At 37.1% G+C, this 16,769-nt stretch overlaps 1 protein-coding gene across 2 annotated transcripts in view; it reads left to right on the top strand.

Annotated features, from left to right (window-relative positions):
- MAP2K1 (mitogen-activated protein kinase kinase 1) overlaps window positions 1-16,769 on the top strand; it is a 42,830-nt gene that overhangs the window by 14,333 nt on the left and 11,728 nt on the right. For both annotated transcript variants that reach the window (XM_064517855.1, XM_026121662.2), the window contains exons 2-5: window positions 2,701-2,911; window positions 5,851-5,997; window positions 9,222-9,299; window positions 9,880-9,931. In XM_064517855.1, the coding sequence (XP_064373925.1) occupies window positions 2,701-2,911; window positions 5,851-5,997; window positions 9,222-9,299; window positions 9,880-9,931 (488 nt within the window). The remainder of the gene's footprint in view (window positions 1-2,700; window positions 2,912-5,850; window positions 5,998-9,221; window positions 9,300-9,879; window positions 9,932-16,769) is intronic.

Below are 16,769 nucleotides of genomic sequence, written 5' to 3'. Positions count from 1 at the left end.
CTCTGACTTCTTTAAAGACTGTGATACAGTATGTGTCTGTGTGCAAAAGTCACATCCAATAAAACTGCTTTACTGATGTAGTACATTTTGTATGCCATATTTTCTGGAGTAGCATGAAGTCGATATAAGCACAGGTTAAACGCTGCTAAAACAACTATGAAAAAGTTCAGTTTCAGTGAATGAGGATGAACAATAAAGTTGCTCTGCTTCTAATCTAAAGAAATATTTGAAAGGACAGAGGCTTGGTAAGTAGCCCAGACAATACCAGGGATCTCTGTTTCGTTTCTACTGATTGGATAGGTTTTATAGATTTAAAATAAATATATGCATATACGCATACACTTCCAAAAAATACCAGTGTTCAACATACACAAATTGGTATTTCTTACTGAGCGCTATCTATCAAGTGTGTGTGTGCATGCATGCGTAGAAAGCTTGCTCTTGTCCAGGCCTGCTATGAGAAACGCCCTTGATGAGCAGCAAGGCTAACTGCAGGCGCTCTGACTTGGGAAGTGCCCAAGTACCTTTATTATCATAGGGCAATAAGGGGTACTTAACATCTCTCCAGTTTTTATCTTGCTGTCTTAATGGTAAGAAGAGCTAGTTCAGCTGTATTCCAAAGATGACACATGTTACTTTGATGTTAGGCTGGTTTTTGTCTTTGTTTTACTGGGCTCACTTGAAAAAGTTCCTGGGATTAATTTGTTTTCTATTTTGGGTTTCAGAAATTAGTTTTTAAAACTACGTCTCTTTCTTAATGGTTCATCTTTACAACAGAGCCTGTACGAACTAGGCTGTTCTTCTAAGCTGTGCTCATCTGCACAGCAAAATTTTTCAGTGTGGATACTCTAGGATAATTGTTTCAGTATAATTATACTGGAATAAGTAGCTGCGAGAGGTCAGAAATAAGAGCATGTTTCTTTGTAGCATAGCATGGAAATGAAGTGTCTGCACCAGAATGAAATTCGCTTTATTCTAGGACAGAGGGATTTGTGGTGGTATAACTACAGTAGAATAAGTACACAGAAATTTACCATGTAAGACTGTCCGAGCTTTGAGCAGTGTTGCCACATTACACTTGCCCAGGGCAAATATTTTGTGGAACTTGCTCTGTGTCCCCCTCCACCCCCCTTCTTTTTGCCATGAGCATATACCAAGGCAGCGATGAGAAAACCAAGTTATCTAATGCATGGACTGTAAAACTTAAGTAATTGGCTAAGGACAGAATTTGCCATTCCATCAGCGTTCTCATCCCATTTCCCCACCTGGGATGTGGGAATGCTCCCAAGAGCTAAGTTAGCTTCAATTGCATCCCGTGACCTGGTTAAGCTGTAAGTGGAGTGCAGCATTGCTTCAACTGTCAGAGTCATCATGTAGCAGGGAAGAGCTGTGAATGTTTATGTTCTTTTCATTTGCTTTGATTAAATTTTGAGCACACTCAAACCAAGATTATCACCTTGCCTGGAAGTGCAGGCTCTCTAATTAATGAGTCGATGGTTGCGTTTTGTAATTTCATCTTCCCACTAAGGCTGGGGGTTATTTGTCAGTGGTGCTTTGAGAATCAGCCTGGTATCTTCTCAAGGGGCGAGCGCCTTCCTGGGCGTTGGGAAAGCGTCTCCCTGTTCAGCACGCTTTGAAAGTGGGCATTTACGAAGTGATGCATAGGAATAGTTTTCTTGACTATTAGTGGATTTAGAGAAGAATGATTTTGATGGGAAGTGGTGTTGGCTCTGTAGAAGTAGGCTCTGTTTCTGAATATTTTCATCTTTGCACCGTTGTTCCCTGGGAAATCTAAATCTGGGTAAGCAAAGCAGGTATTTGTTGTTAAATGTTTATTCCTACAGCAATTTGTCATTGCAGTTGGAAGCAGGAAATTTTCAGGGAGTTCTTGTTAAAATGTCATATTTTTGGGATGCAATATTTTGGTAGGATCTGAAGTTAACTTATTAAAAAAGAACCTTCACAGGAAACAGAACTTCTGTCTGTACTCCCAAATTTAATTGCTGTTTAAAGTCCCATATTTCTGTTTTGTATTGCTCCATTGTGTAAGTCAGGATTTCTGGTTGATATCTCCTTAAACAAAAAAAAATAAGCCTAAAATCTCTGGGCTTTTTTTTCCCCCCAATTAGAAAAAAATCTCTTTCCCATGGCCATTTTTCTTCTGTTTATGCATGTTTGGCTGTGTATGATAAATTGTTTTTGTTGCTATCTAAATGAGAAGCTTCTAACTGGATTATTAGTTATATAATTATGTAAAAATAAGTAAATAAGACATTTAGACAAACTCTGTATAAAATTACAGCAAATTCCTTGAAAATGTGAATCTAAAAATAGTTTGGAGTGATGTGCTATGATTTAAAAGATCTCTAACCACAACTGCTGAGTCATTAAGCCCACTTCTGTCGCTGTTGGAATTAAACATGCATGGATTGGGACAGAACCGCAAGGATGGATGTTTTCTGCTTGCATTTATGTAATTGTTTTATCTGTAATAAAATGCTGTTTATTAAATAGGATCCTATAATGTATGTCTCTTGGCAATGACTGCACAAGTCTGGTCCTTCCAGATAATGCATATAGGTGCAAAAATGCATTTCATTGAATCTCTGACCTCCGTGGTCTATTGTTCTTCATCTTGCAACACTGTGAGCCAGCTCGACCAGCTTAACAATTGAGCCATTCATTCTCATCGTTCTACAGGACAAATTTGGAAGCACTTCAGAAGAAGCTGGAAGAGCTAGAGTTGGACGAACAGCAACGAAAGCGCCTTGAAGCTTTTCTTACCCAGAAACAAAAAGTTGGAGAGCTGAAGGATGATGACTTTGAGAAGATCAGTGAGCTGGGAGCAGGAAATGGTGGTGTGGTCTTCAAAGTATCCCACAAGCCTTCTGGTCTCATAATGGCAAGAAAGGTGGGTGCTTCAAAAACAAGAACTTATGGATGATTTTTTTTTTTTAAATGAGGTTTTCTCTGAAGAAATAGAAATACTGTCCTTATTTATATAAGTGGTGTTAGCACAAAGAAGAATACTTCATACCAACTTTGAGGGAAGTTATTGTGTTCTGAAATTTAGGAAAGGTTGCACTTATTTATCCCACACTTCCCACTTTTTCCAAGAACAGTGTTCCATGTGTTAGCAACGAAAGGATAGTTATTCATTCCCACTTTCATCTTTTTCCATTTTGACAAATACATGTATTTTATATACAGCTGAAAAGGTCATTTTTCAAATAAAAGGTCTGAACACATAATTGACTCACTAATGAGTAGATGGCATTAAATAAGTTACTGAATGTCATAGATTAGCAGAAAGTGGCAATATTGTGTGTTCGGAGCCATAAGTTTTGGGGAGAGTATTTTTTTTCCCCGTTCCTCTAAGATCTCCCTTCACAGCTGCAGACCAGAAAAGGGCCTCTGTAGATGATAATGAAAAAATGAAAACTCAAACTGAGAATAAGGGAGTACAATCATCAGTGGAACTCCACTGAAGTACAGTGGCAGCTTCTGTTTTACACAGTTTCATTGTGGCATGGACATTGCTCCTATACGAAAATATATTTTTGTGCTTTTGGCAAGTATACCTTAATGATTCAGCTTTATACTTTACAACCAATGACAGTTGTGATCTAGTATGTAAAATACATAAATAAAGTAATATATATATATATAATTTGTAAAGATATTTTAAAAAGAAATGTTTTGTTTGTGAGGAGCTTTTACTCTCTCTCAAAAAAAAAAATCCCTGGGAACTAAAACAAATACAGTTGCAGCAATGCATCTGTGATACTGCATGAATGTTTCTATTCAGGTACTTCATGCCCCTCTCTCCCAGTAGCAAAGTTCCTTGTACAAGTGACATTTCTTACAAGGCTGTGTGTCGAGATATACCCCAATGTACCGTAGGGAATCAGAAAGCTGGCAGGCTACCCTTGCTCATAGGAAACAGTCTAGCCATTGAGAAGGAAAAAACATGTGGCATGCTCAAATTGCAGATCCCATTATTACAACGCACTGAAAATTCACCGTTTTTGTTTCTTTATTGAGAAGCTAAAACAATAATCTTTGGCAGTCTTTCAAGAAAAGTACACTGTGTCATCCTCAGCAAAATTAAAGGCCAGTGTGCACACAGTGACTTGTATATTAACCATGCTCAGTAGACTGCTGATGGTTTGGAGGGAGGCAAACAAAAATGCCCACTTTCAGGGGACAAGAATTATGAAGTATACAGATCAGTGAGCTTTGCTTGAATTAAATCAATTTACTTGATTTTTCACCTACTGTGAGTTTAACAGGAAATTTTGTCCCAGTTTGTTAATATTTGATGCAGCTGAGATGTTTGCTGAACTGCTATTTTTCTTTCATATAGTGAGTAAAATTTGATTTCCATAATGTCTCTTAATCTTCTGTTTCACTAAAGAAATAGACCTCTTGTTTTGTATGTGGAAACGGTGTATTTCATGTAATCTGTCACTTAGATATAGAGTCAGTTTGGTGATGTTTTATTTATTTAATTTTTTATTAAGATGTTCAGTTTATTTCTTTCCCCTGTTAGTGCTTTACAAACACCATGCAGATATTTTTTGGCAGCTGTTTCTGAGTCAGTATATCCTGTGACACATTTCCTTTAGAAATTCATTCATGGATTTTTTTCAACATAGAGTTTGTTTCTGAACTCTATCCATCGAAAATGGATAAATGAAGAAAATGTGCTGGAACAATAAGTTCCTGATGGAAAATTATTTCATAAAAAGAAGAGATGGAAATCCCATCTTTTGCAGCATAAATAATTCATATCAAATATTCTTTCATGCTGTAATGAGTATCTCACAGAACGATATTATTGCCATGGAATGTTTTAGTAGCTTTAGTAATTTATTTTAGTTACCTTTACTTATAATCTGTCATAATTAGAATCCAGATTTTCTTGCTGTCCCTTCAAGTTGCAAAGCTATACATTCTTTTTTGTTTTGTACTAGCTGTTGGTTTGAAACTTTTTTTAGAAGTGTTTTGAATTGAAGGGAAAAATGTCAAACACTCATCTGGAACTTGATATTACTCCTGTAGATTTTTTTAAAAAATGAAAATTACCCTTTTAAAAAAGTTGATGTATGAAATTAGAGTCCCAACAGTAAACTTACTCCATAAGTCTGGACTTCCTTGTGTACTTTGCAGTCCCATGCGATGCTGTTACTGATTTATTATTACATTAAAAAAGCTAATGCCCTAAATATCGTTTAGTTGTAATAGATAATCCCTTAATAACAGTTATTCTTTTGACACTTAATCAAAACAGGAATTGAGCCATTTTGGGCTGGTTCTATAATCAAGAACAAAACCTGGTGTTCACATTATGTTTTTCTGGCCATTTTTAGTGGGAAAATACTAAATGGGTTTGGGGGCTCTTTTGTCCAGAGATGGAATGGAGACAGACTGGTTGGATAACTTGGGGAACTTCAGTTGGTTTGTGTAATACAATCTGGTTTGGGGATAACTTCTGCTTCAGTTTTTGTTGCTCTAAATCTGGTATCCTTCATGGGTGTTGATGTTTCAACTTCCTCATGCCGTATCATTGAGTTTCTCCTTTCTGAAAGGCCCTTTGCCACTAAGAAAATAAGAATGGATTATTTTTCAGATAATATGCTGGATCATAGAATAATTCAGATTGGAAAGGACCTCAGGAGATTTTTGAGTCAAACCTTCTGCTCAAAGTAGAGTCAGGCTGCACAGGGTTTTATCTAGCTGGGCCTTGAAAACCTCCTGGGGTGGAGACTGCACAACCTCTTGGGCAACTTGTTCTTTCTGAAAGGCCTTTTGCCACTAAGGAATTAATAAGAATGGATTATTTTACAGTTAATTCATCTAGAGATCAAGCCAGCTATTCGAAACCAGATCATTCGTGAGCTGCAGGTTCTACATGAGTGCAACTCTCCATACATAGTAGGCTTTTATGGAGCTTTTTACAGTGACGGAGAAATCAGCATTTGCATGGAACATATGGTAAGTACATGTAAATTTGTTTTGGGCTGAAGTTGTTAATGGGCTATTGATGTGAAACCCAACTGTAAACAGGACTTGAGTTAACAAGGTAGACCTTTCTGCATGCATAAAGAATCAAATACAGTGTTTCAGACTTACTCTGCAAATCTGAGGTTGGGATTGATATGATGGGTTTTCTGACATTCTCCAATGTCTCTTCCTCCATCGAAGTGCTACATATGTCCCCAATTTCTTCTTTTATCTGTGGGTTTTTGTTGTTGTTGTTGTATTTATTTTAAAATATTGACATGATTCTGCTACTTATACAGCTGTTCTGATTTGGGTTTGATTTTGTTTTTTATGCAGTATTAAAAGCATGTAGTACAGCTGTATAATCCCTACTGGCTATGATAATCAGAATCAAATTTGTTCTGATTCATATTAATCCATAGCTTGTCTCCTTTCTTCAAATTTTACAGAAGATACAGACGTAAAGAATAGCGTGCGGAAAGCGAGCAAGACCAGAAGGAGCTTATACAACTTTTTTTTTAATGCCAAAAACATTTTTAACTCTGCTTCATTTTAGTAGAAAAGTACATGTTCTTCTAGACATCTGTTTGCCTTTCTCTAACCATATGGAGCCAAACATTAAAAGCAAATTTTCTGTGACTAAAGGTCAGTCAAATTTTTTCCTCACTTGCTTAGTAGAGGAAGTTTTTGACAATTTGAAATACAGTAAATCTAAATAAAGATTTTTTTTTGTGACAAAACTGTATCTTTGAAGAGAAACCTTATTTTCTCTGGAAAGTACACGTGATTGTTTTAATGCCTCTCTGGTCTTCTCTTACGGAAATTTTTAGAAGAAATTGATGGTTGCCTAGAAACAAGTGATCATGATCCAGTTTTTAAATATGTGCTAGCAGAATAGAAAGTGTGCATACCCCTAAAATACAGATAACTACTGGGAATTATAAAGAAGTTATTTTCTCAAAATTGAAAACAATCATGAAAAATGAGAAGAAAACAGAAGTTAAAAACGAATATCTGGGCATTGTTCAGTATTATATTGTTACATGCCAAAAAGATGTGCATGTGAGTAATTAGTAAAAGAGGGGGATGTGTGTTAGAGACATGGCCATGGTATATAACTACGTGTATAAATAAAAAGGCTAAAGAATCACATTTGTTATGAAAGAAAAGTAACAGGACACGATGGCTTACATGTTCCTAATCAGGGCATGATGTATCTGACAGTAAACTTCTCAATTTGAGAGAAGGCAGCATGAAATCAAGTGTTTCAGTGCTGAATCTAGACAATGTCAGACTAGATACAGAATTTAACACAGAGAACAACTGATCAGCAAGATGCGAAGCTGAAAGAGAAGGTGGATTATTTAAACTGGTAATCTAAACTGTAGTCTGTGGCGCTCTCCCAGTTTAAGCCATTAAGTTATAGGCTTAATGTGGATCATTAGGTAAAAGGTTTTCGCCCCTTTTGGATAGGAGATTAGGTGAAAATATTTCCATTATCAGTTCTAGACAAAATAATCTATAAACTTCTTTTATTTCTCTCCTTTTTCTGTTAGCCTTCTTGTTTCAATTAGTGCCAATCAAAATTCGTATTTTTAGCACTGAGTTACAAAATGTAAGTTCAAATATGAACAAAATGTTGGAGGTGGAAAAGACAAAGATTCAAACACTCAAATCTCCTTGACTTCCATATACCTAAAACTATCAAGGTCAGTGCTCAACCTCACTTAGCAGAAGGTATTTGACAGGCAGAAGGATCAGAGTCTGGTCCAGAAAGGTCCTGAAGGTTGCAGCCAGCACTTCTTGGCAACTGAGTTGTATTCAGCCTCTTGTAAGGTCAGAGGTAGCCCTCTGGAAAATGTTTTTTTTTTTCCAGGAAGACGTCACTGTTGCTGATGCCTCAGCAAAGTCCAGAAATGCAGACTCCAGGCAAAGCCAAAATGCTATGTAGTAGGATCAGAGAGTATTTTGGATATACAGGATATTTTTATATAGGTTTTCTATTGTGTATTTTTAATCGCATTTCATTTTGTTACAAAAATGTAAATGCTACTTTAAGCTTGTATTTGTTAATCTTTTTTTCTGCTTTCCCTCTGATAAGAGTTTTAGATGTTAGTCCTTGGAATAGTAAAAGTCTGTGTTCTAACTTGTTTCTTTACATATATAATTGACAATGAAAGTTTCCAGAGGATAGGTGAACGCAGAAAGAAATTGCTTACTCAAGTTGGCCTTTTGCTTTGAGTACTGGGAGATGTCAAATGACAATCCAGATAACTGGATAGTGCTTTTAATTTGAGAAATAACGTTTTAATTTCTTCTTGGAAATTTCTTCTTGGAAAATTTCTTCTTCCAGAGATTCTGCCCAAGCCTATTGTTGAATCAGTTTCTAAAAATAAGTGCCACTTTCAGTTTTCCTTCTCAGAAGCCCTTAGCAACAGTGGAATATATTTGAACTTGATGGGGGTGCGTTTGCATGCGTTCACATTATTTAACCTACTGAGATTAGTAAGACCGTTATTTGCCATGAAACTTTTTTAAAACGTTTCTTCCTGTTTCGGTCGGCTTGAGAGCCGTGCTGAATCATCCCTTGGCCCTTGGAAGCTGACAGTCACTCTGAATCTGCAGACCTCTCCGCATAGCGTGTGGTCCACAGGGATAAGGCGGGAGGGATCTGGGTTTGATCGTGCCCATGGGCTGCCACTAGCCCGCCTGATATTCGGGAGGAGAACTCTGTTTTCTGTTGTTCTAAATTATTCTCAACTTTGTGATCAGAATCATAAAATCTTCTGTGCTGCTTCAGTCTTTCTTATTCTGTGGAGGGGGGGAGAGTTTCATGCAATGGGCATGCCAAGAAAAATTATATGTTATTGCAATAGACCGAAAGGTACAGAAATCTCTTAAATTCCTAATGCTTGGTCAACAACTATTTGTAACAACAGCCAAGCTGTGGAAATACTGGTACAGCAGATCATTGTGCGATGTGCTCATTTGAGTGGATGTGGTTACAGGCCAAATGTTTGTTTAAAATAAACATAAAACCGACCAATTCCTACTGCTGAATGATTCACTTTTTTCAGATATGCACCATGACAATATTAAACCAAATTTTAAAGCACCATTTTTCATCATTGAATATATGCTTTAGATGATAGTTCTGTTTAAAATCCTTTAGACAAAATTGATTATAGTTTGACTCTTTGAACACTTATGACTAGGATGGTGGCTCCTTGGATCAAGTACTGAAAAAGGCTGGAAGAATTCCCGAGCAGATATTGGGCAAAGTTAGCATTGCGGTAAGTATGTTATTTTCCAAGGCTGGAAGTGGGTACTTGTGTATCTTAGCATGCTAACGCCAGATCCAGGAAACAACTAGTTAGGAACTGGAAGATGTAGGATAGATAGGTATTACTGGATTTTTAAATGTGTTGCATTCTTTTTAAAAAGTGTCTCTGTGCGTGTCGTTATTTGGTAGCTCAGGGCATTGGAGTGAGTAACGCGCATTCCATTGTGTTTGCTTTGATTTTCTGCTTTTGTGTCAGCTGGTGCTTCTGGATAAGAACACAATCAACAAAACGATATGTTTTAAATTAAAAAAAAAAAAAAAAAAAGTGAATGTTACTCTTTACATATCTATTGTGCAACAGGTTGTGGGCATAAAATTTCCAGTAATGATTTGGTTGTTAGTTTGTGTTTGTTTGCTCAAGTGTGAGAGGTAAAAGTTTAAACAGAATATTGATTTGCAATAACTACGTTTTGGGATTTCTGTCCTATGTTGCATTCATAGCTACATCTTGAAATTCTTGCACAGAAAAAACACACAGTTATCTCTTCCGTTTCACAAACTGATTTTTTTTTTTAATTTTATTTGTCTAGGTAATAAAAGGACTTACGTATCTGAGAGAAAAGCACAAGATAATGCATAGAGGTGAGATAAAGTTTTATAATATAACTTTTCTTTTGTATTGTTTTTATTGAAGTTAAAATACATACTTTTTCCTGTGTGTGTTCTTTGTGCTTCAACATGATTTTGATTTGGAGGGTTATTTTATGTAGCGTAAGGCAGTTGTTTTCCTTATCTAAATCTCTTAGTATGGCCATCCACTACCTTAATGATTTCAGCTACCTTCCTGCAGTTTATGTGGGTTTGTCACCCACACTTAAACCCAATATCCTCTTATTACATGCACACCCACAACTTCTATTTGTGTTTGAACTGGCTTGCTGCCAAGGTGGCTTGTCTGGTTGGGAGTGTGTGTTAGAGTGGGGCTCTGACTTGAGACCAGAAATACTCACTTTGCAGTGAAGATAGTCATACGTTAAAGGACCTGAGCAATGCAACCTATATTTCTCCTTCAATAACAGATAAGTTACCTTGCAGTTTCTAGGAGAAAAGAATACTTTTTCAACCCACAAAAAGTGATACACTTCTAGGTAAACACGGGCAGGTGCAGAAACAGAGGCTGCAGTTTTACAGACAGTGCTATGCTCTGAAGATGCTCTTGTCCATTTCCACCTGCAGCAACGCTTAGGCCCGGTTAACCTTTGCCTAGCGTAGCTGCAGTGAAGACATCCATGCATTGTATTTGTGAGCAGCATCTTTATTTGAAATATCAGCAGCTTGTGTATGGAGGGAAGCTCTTCGTGTAGTTTCTTTTTCCATACTCAGTTAAGAGAGAAAGAAAAGTGGAAACCAGTCACAATAAGATACCTTTTTCTTTTTTATAACTACATAATTGATAGTCTCTTCCTTTGTGAAGAAAACTACATTAAAAAAGCTCTGTTGAGCTGTATCATGACTTTTTCACTGCAACTACTCTTCTTTTGGTAGCAACAGGTCTACTAAGTGTAATTAAAAAACAATCTTTGAAAAGATTCTCAATCAAAACCTTTGAACTAAAATTAATTCAGGAGTTCAGTATTCATTATTGCCATTAAGACTATGTTAACTTTAAAATAAAGTCAGTACTTTTACCAGCTATGTCAAGTTCACATGCTGTTTTTAGACATCTGCCATACAGAACTGATTATCTTTTATACCGAAAGGCTTTTAAAAACATGGATTTTTGTAAAGTTATGTAAAATGGATGTGTCATTTCTATGAGACATCCGCTGGAGTCTTTAGACTTTACTGTAAAATAAATGTTGTCTGTTATTTTCAGCATCTCTTACTGTTGCCCTCTTTTAAATCCAGCTGTTTCATTATCTGTTGCATGTTCTGTAAAAACAAAAATGACACTTGATATGGTAAAGTAATAAATGCCATCATTCCTGACATCAGTGTAAACTGACTAGAGTTGGAGCATTTTATATTTTTGTTTGAATGGCCCTATTCATTACGGTGATCAGGCAGTAAGTATAAACTATGCCAACTGTTCAGTAATTCCCATACCATATGAGATCAATCTTCAGATCATAAAAATATGTTCATCAGAGGAGTCATTTGATATGCATCTGAGTTTACATTTGTTAGCTAGACCATAAAAAGAATTATTAGCAATCCCAGTTTGTACAATCCATTGTAGGATCAGCTTACACATCAGATAGACTGTTTCCTATACATTACTGTTTTTTTGTTTTTTTGTTTTTTTTTTTACATATCATCAAATATAGCTCTCTTCTAGGAGAAAGAAGGCTAGAGGAGGTGAACTTTATAAAGATTTCTGATAGTAGTCCTCTCTCTTCAGAGCATAAGGAAAACTCCTGGGAAAGAGGTCATCTTATTTTAGGACATGCTGGAAGAAGGACTGTTTATTTTGTAGTTCTCAATTCAGCCGCAGCACTGGTTTGTTAGTTTGTTGATTGCTTGGGGACTTTGAGGTTGCTCTTCCTCAGCTGTCTGTTGAACCAACTTTATTTTTAGTTTCATTATCTGTAAACCTGACAAATCCAAAACAAAGCTCTTTTGATCTTGTTTAAGTGCAGTTTAGCCTCACGGTAGTGGCTGCATCAGAAGTTATTTCTTTTAAGTGCATGGATCAACGCAAGTCCTTCTTCTATGTTGGTTCTAAAGTTACTAGATTGAATGTGCCCCACAGCGTAAATTCTTTGCACAAGTTGTGTGACTTTCAGCTCAGTTTTGGTGCTGTGCGCTCTGACGGGGTCGGGAATGCATGGTCTTGTGCACTTTCTACAGAAAAGCTCATTGTCGTGTCTGATAAAATGGGGCCTAAACTGACGCTTTGAAAGTTAATCATAATTAGTGCTAATACTGCAAGCCCTAAGGGCAGATAAGAGAAAAATCAATTGGAATAATGTTTTCATCTCTTGACATATGGATCCAAACTTGCTGGTTCTCCTATCTTCCCTACTGTCCACCAATCTGACTGTTTTACAGGTCCCGCTTTCTGCCTTATTTGTAGAGCCCATAAATAAGCTGGCACACTAATCTGATCCATTACAGCTTATCAGTCTAGCTGAGAAGGGCCCTGGCTCTGCTTCCCGTGTGTCAAGCTGTTGAGCAAGGTACTGTCCCGCAGTGCGAGGTTCTCTTCTGGAGCTGTTTGATGCCCAGCTCTATATTGACTGCACTATTGTGTGGTACCTACTGAATGAAGAGAGAATGGTATCTGAAAAAATGCAATATGCTAAAAATACATATTTCTGACCCTTCATAGACTCAAACTGTGTCAGCAGGGTTTAGTGCTCTCAAAACATGCTTAGATAATGCATGTCTGAATGCTAAACATGGATTTTAAATGCAAGAATGTGTTGTAAATGTAGTGACTTATCCGCAATTTGACGTGTTAGATGTTTAGCCTTTCTCGTTAGAACATAGGAATTTCTTACATTACGTTTCTGTTTTCTTTCTAAGGCTTTTTTAATTTTTGTGTATTAAGAACTCCTGGAGTCTTTTGGTTCTGGATTAAGGGCACTACCTAGCAACATCAAACTTAGTCAAACTAAAGCCAGGTCTGCAGTAGGAATAGCAGTATGTTACCCAGGGAAAACCCTTTTTGTGCAGGTGAAGATTTTTCTTGTGAAGTTATGCTTTTCCAGCCTGCCTCTTTCTGGAGCCCCAGTTGAAATAAATATTACGAGGAAAAGCACGTTTCTGCTGGTATAACTGGGTTTGCACTATTTTGGTGACACAGCTGTAATAATTACAGATTTTTGTCTTAGTTTCTTTAATCCCTATAGTTTGCCCTTAGTGCCTGTAGTACTGCACTGACATGATGTTGCTAACACCTGACATGTACTGTTTGTTCTTGCTCATCCTGTCCCCAGGGGAAAAATATGTGCAACCGGTGTTAAACTACTCGGTTTAGTAGGGCTTTTTTGTTTTGTGTTGTGGTGAGAGTGGGAGACTTAAAATAAATAGACATCTTCACATAGCAACAGAAGGCCAAAAAATGCATCTTGTTTTTTTCCATTTGAGGATAGCGAGGTTTGTGATAACTCCAGTTTTCAGTGATGAATTTATTCTATCACTGCATTTGATTACAGGTATTGCAATGCCAGATACAGGTAAAAGCTTGTAGTATTGCCCTGGCCACTGAGCTAACCACAGAAGGCAGAGGTAGATGATTACTATAAAGCACATTTTAACACTAAGATGCAAAATATGACCTTGCATCATAGATATGAGACACGTATTTCACAATGAAATAGCTGTATCGCCTATCCAGCAAATGTGGTGTTTGTTTTTTAATGGAATGTAAGATTACAAAATACAGCTTCAGGGTGGAAAAAAAAAAAGCTTTTATGTATGAGATCCTTCCTTTGAAACTCATAGATACCCAGTTATGGTTTGGTTTCTTGACTAGTTTTGTCCATTAATGTATATTTTATAAATCAAATGTTCACATCGTGATTTTTTTGCTCTGCATATAAATCTGACTGGAAAAAAATAATAATTCAGGTGGTCACAAACATCATGTAATGCTTTATTTGTGCAGCTCTTACTGTTCTCTGTAGCTCTGGAAAGCAGAATAAAACCACAAATTACTATTTTTTCTTTTCACACTTTTTAATCATTAGAAATATATATATTTTTCTCTTTCAGGCATACTAATGAGTATGTACAGAAAAGCGAAGGAGACAACCTATTTTTCTTGGGCTATGCAACACCATTGAAGTACTATTTTAAAATAAGAGAATTGGGTGCTTTGTGGATTGAGTAGTGAAGGTCCAAGTCTTGGTGTGATTGGCATTTGAGGATAGTTAGTGCAATGGACATGTCAGCATTATAAAAGTCTTTTGTTTTACTGCCCAGTAATAATGTTACTATAGGGGGAAAAATTCACAAGAGTGTCTCACAGGGTGAGGATTTTGTTAACAACTCTTCTGTAATGCTTTGGAAAAACTAGCACACAGCATCCTGGGTGCAAGGGATTGCTGTTACACAAGTAATGCTGACCTGAAAGAAGGGAATAAAAATGTATATTTTTATATATAATAAAAAGTGAATTGACAAAGTTGGCAGTGACACATTTGTTTGAATTTATCAAAAAGTAGTGAGAATCATGAACTGAAGAAGAAAACAACCCCCCCCACACACACAAAATAAAACAATTAGGACATGGTAGCTGCTCAACTCGAGATTCAGCTTAAACTCCTTACGTGCACAGATGTGTCCTGAACTAACTGTGACCTCGGAGGAGAAGTGTTGGAATGTACTTACAGACAGCCAAAGGAAGAAGCTGCTAGGGTTTATTGAGGAAGGAATGGAAACCACGGTCTTTTTATAGAGTGTTAGCTCATGTGGACTACCATGCTTTTTGTTCCTCTCTGAAAAGACATGATGAAATATCAAAACTTCTGAAAGACAAATTGGTGGGATACAAAGCATGCACAGGAAAGCAGAGAGTAAGGACCATAACTACTGTAAATGTTTTCATAATAGCTCCTATTCTGTTAACTAAAGGTATTTGTAACAGTGAATGGTATAGAAAATATCCCTTTGGGGGCATTCCTGTTTACCTTTGTGGTTAATACCAGAGGGCAGCAAGGAAAGAAATTTCTTGTAACTGCTTACAAAGTATATTGTTACAGGATATTTTAAAAAATTGATTTTTTCCTGTTTTTTTTCCTCTAGATGAATAAAAATCCTGTAAACTAATGAGAATATAATCTTAGTTGCTTTTGATTACAGTCTGGAGTGTAATTCTCTCTGGAAATTCTCATAGTGCATAGCAAGTGCTTTGTGCGATTCCTGAACTCTGGTTGCAGCCCGCAGCTCTAGGGTAGGAGACAGAGCACACCAGGGATCCTGTCAATGGCCTGTCCTAGTGTGTTAGCTCCTAGATCATCCTCATGAGATCCCGCCTTGGGAAATTGCTCAAAACATGAATCATAATAGAAAAAGCTCTTAGGAAGCTCCTGCTTATAGTTATTTGATATATATTGACCTTAGTCTGTTTGCTGCATTGCCATTTGTTACTGTTTTTAGTCTTAATGCGTAGAATATTGCTGCTTTGTCTTGCCAGTTCTGGGCTGTGCTTCTCCATTTCTCAGAAGGCTACTCTTACAGTTGAGAGCTTGTGGCAAACATGGGCAAAGTTGGTTCTTTTTTTGTTTGGTTTTGGGGTTTTTTTTGTGTTAGTGCTGTTTGGATGACTAAAGGATAACATCATGCTGCAAAACAAGTATGTTCTCATATGTTTGGCTACTTGGTGACTTTCATACAAAAAGTTACTTGCGTGATGGTGTTATGGTAATATCCAGGGGCTTCATAATTTTGAATAAGTACTTTGGTACTTGTGACAGGGAGCAGAGCCTAGATGTACATCCTACAGAGGTTATGTGGCATCCTATAAGTCCTGGTGACTACTTTGTATTAACTAGCTCCCTTTTCAGTGTCACGTATCCATCCCTCTGGAGGACCAGCTAAGGACTTTCTCTTAGAAATGCATGGCTGTGTTTCTGGGTTCTCTGGAGTGACACATTAAATGTTCTTTCATTTTAAGATTTAAATACATTGCTTCTGCACCATGCTTGTTGTTTTTTTTTTTTTCCTTTCTAGATTTCTCCTTTTCTTGCAAGGTGGAACATACGTTTTGAAGGACGCTTTGATGTTCATGTTCCATTTGGCAATACAGATCTCTTCAGTTTCCAGAGAAACTGCTTAAGTGCTCAGACACTCTGGAGTTAAAATAGCATAGCTTGCTATGCTTAGAGGGGCGAGAAGACAGCAGTGTTCCAAACATCACATTCTAATCACGTTGGGAGCTTTGAGAGGAAAATTAAAATGCTCAGGGAATGGTAGGCTTTATATAAAACTCCAGTGAGTAGTCAGGGTTTGCTCTGGTAGTGTAAGAAAATTATGGTATGTGATTATATGCTAGAGAGACACTGAAGGTAAAAGTTAAGTCTTCAAAAGACTAGGTGGATTCCGGAACACCTAAAATGCTTATAATGAGAATGTCGTTTCAACAAGGGAACGGTAATGTTAGGTTTTGCCATCTAATGATGAACTTGGCATGTTTGTGGCGCAGAGGGAGAGGGAGAGGGAGAGAAGTGTGTATTTTTTTTGCATTCTAAATTGAACTAGTAGATGTGCAAATGTGAGTAGTACTAATACAAATATGACCTTTGGAATCTGCCCAGATGCTGCAGCACTTACAAAGTATTTTATGAACACTTGTTTCTTCTACCTTGCTCTTAAACAGAGCTTCAGGTGAAGATTCCTGAGTAGCTAGGAATCTTTTTAATTTCTGCTGCCTGTTCACTGCACCGACCAACATCTGCTTTTTTGGAGTGTTAGACTGATATGTTAAGCTCAGATTGGATTCTTCCTTTACATTGTGAATGGTACCTTTGGTGAG

Source organism: Dromaius novaehollandiae, chromosome 10 (assembly GCF_036370855.1).
Source record: "Dromaius novaehollandiae isolate bDroNov1 chromosome 10, bDroNov1.hap1, whole genome shotgun sequence".
NCBI lineage: Eukaryota > Metazoa > Chordata > Aves > Casuariiformes > Dromaiidae > Dromaius > Dromaius novaehollandiae.
This window is presented reverse-complemented; position numbering and strand designations above follow the sequence as displayed.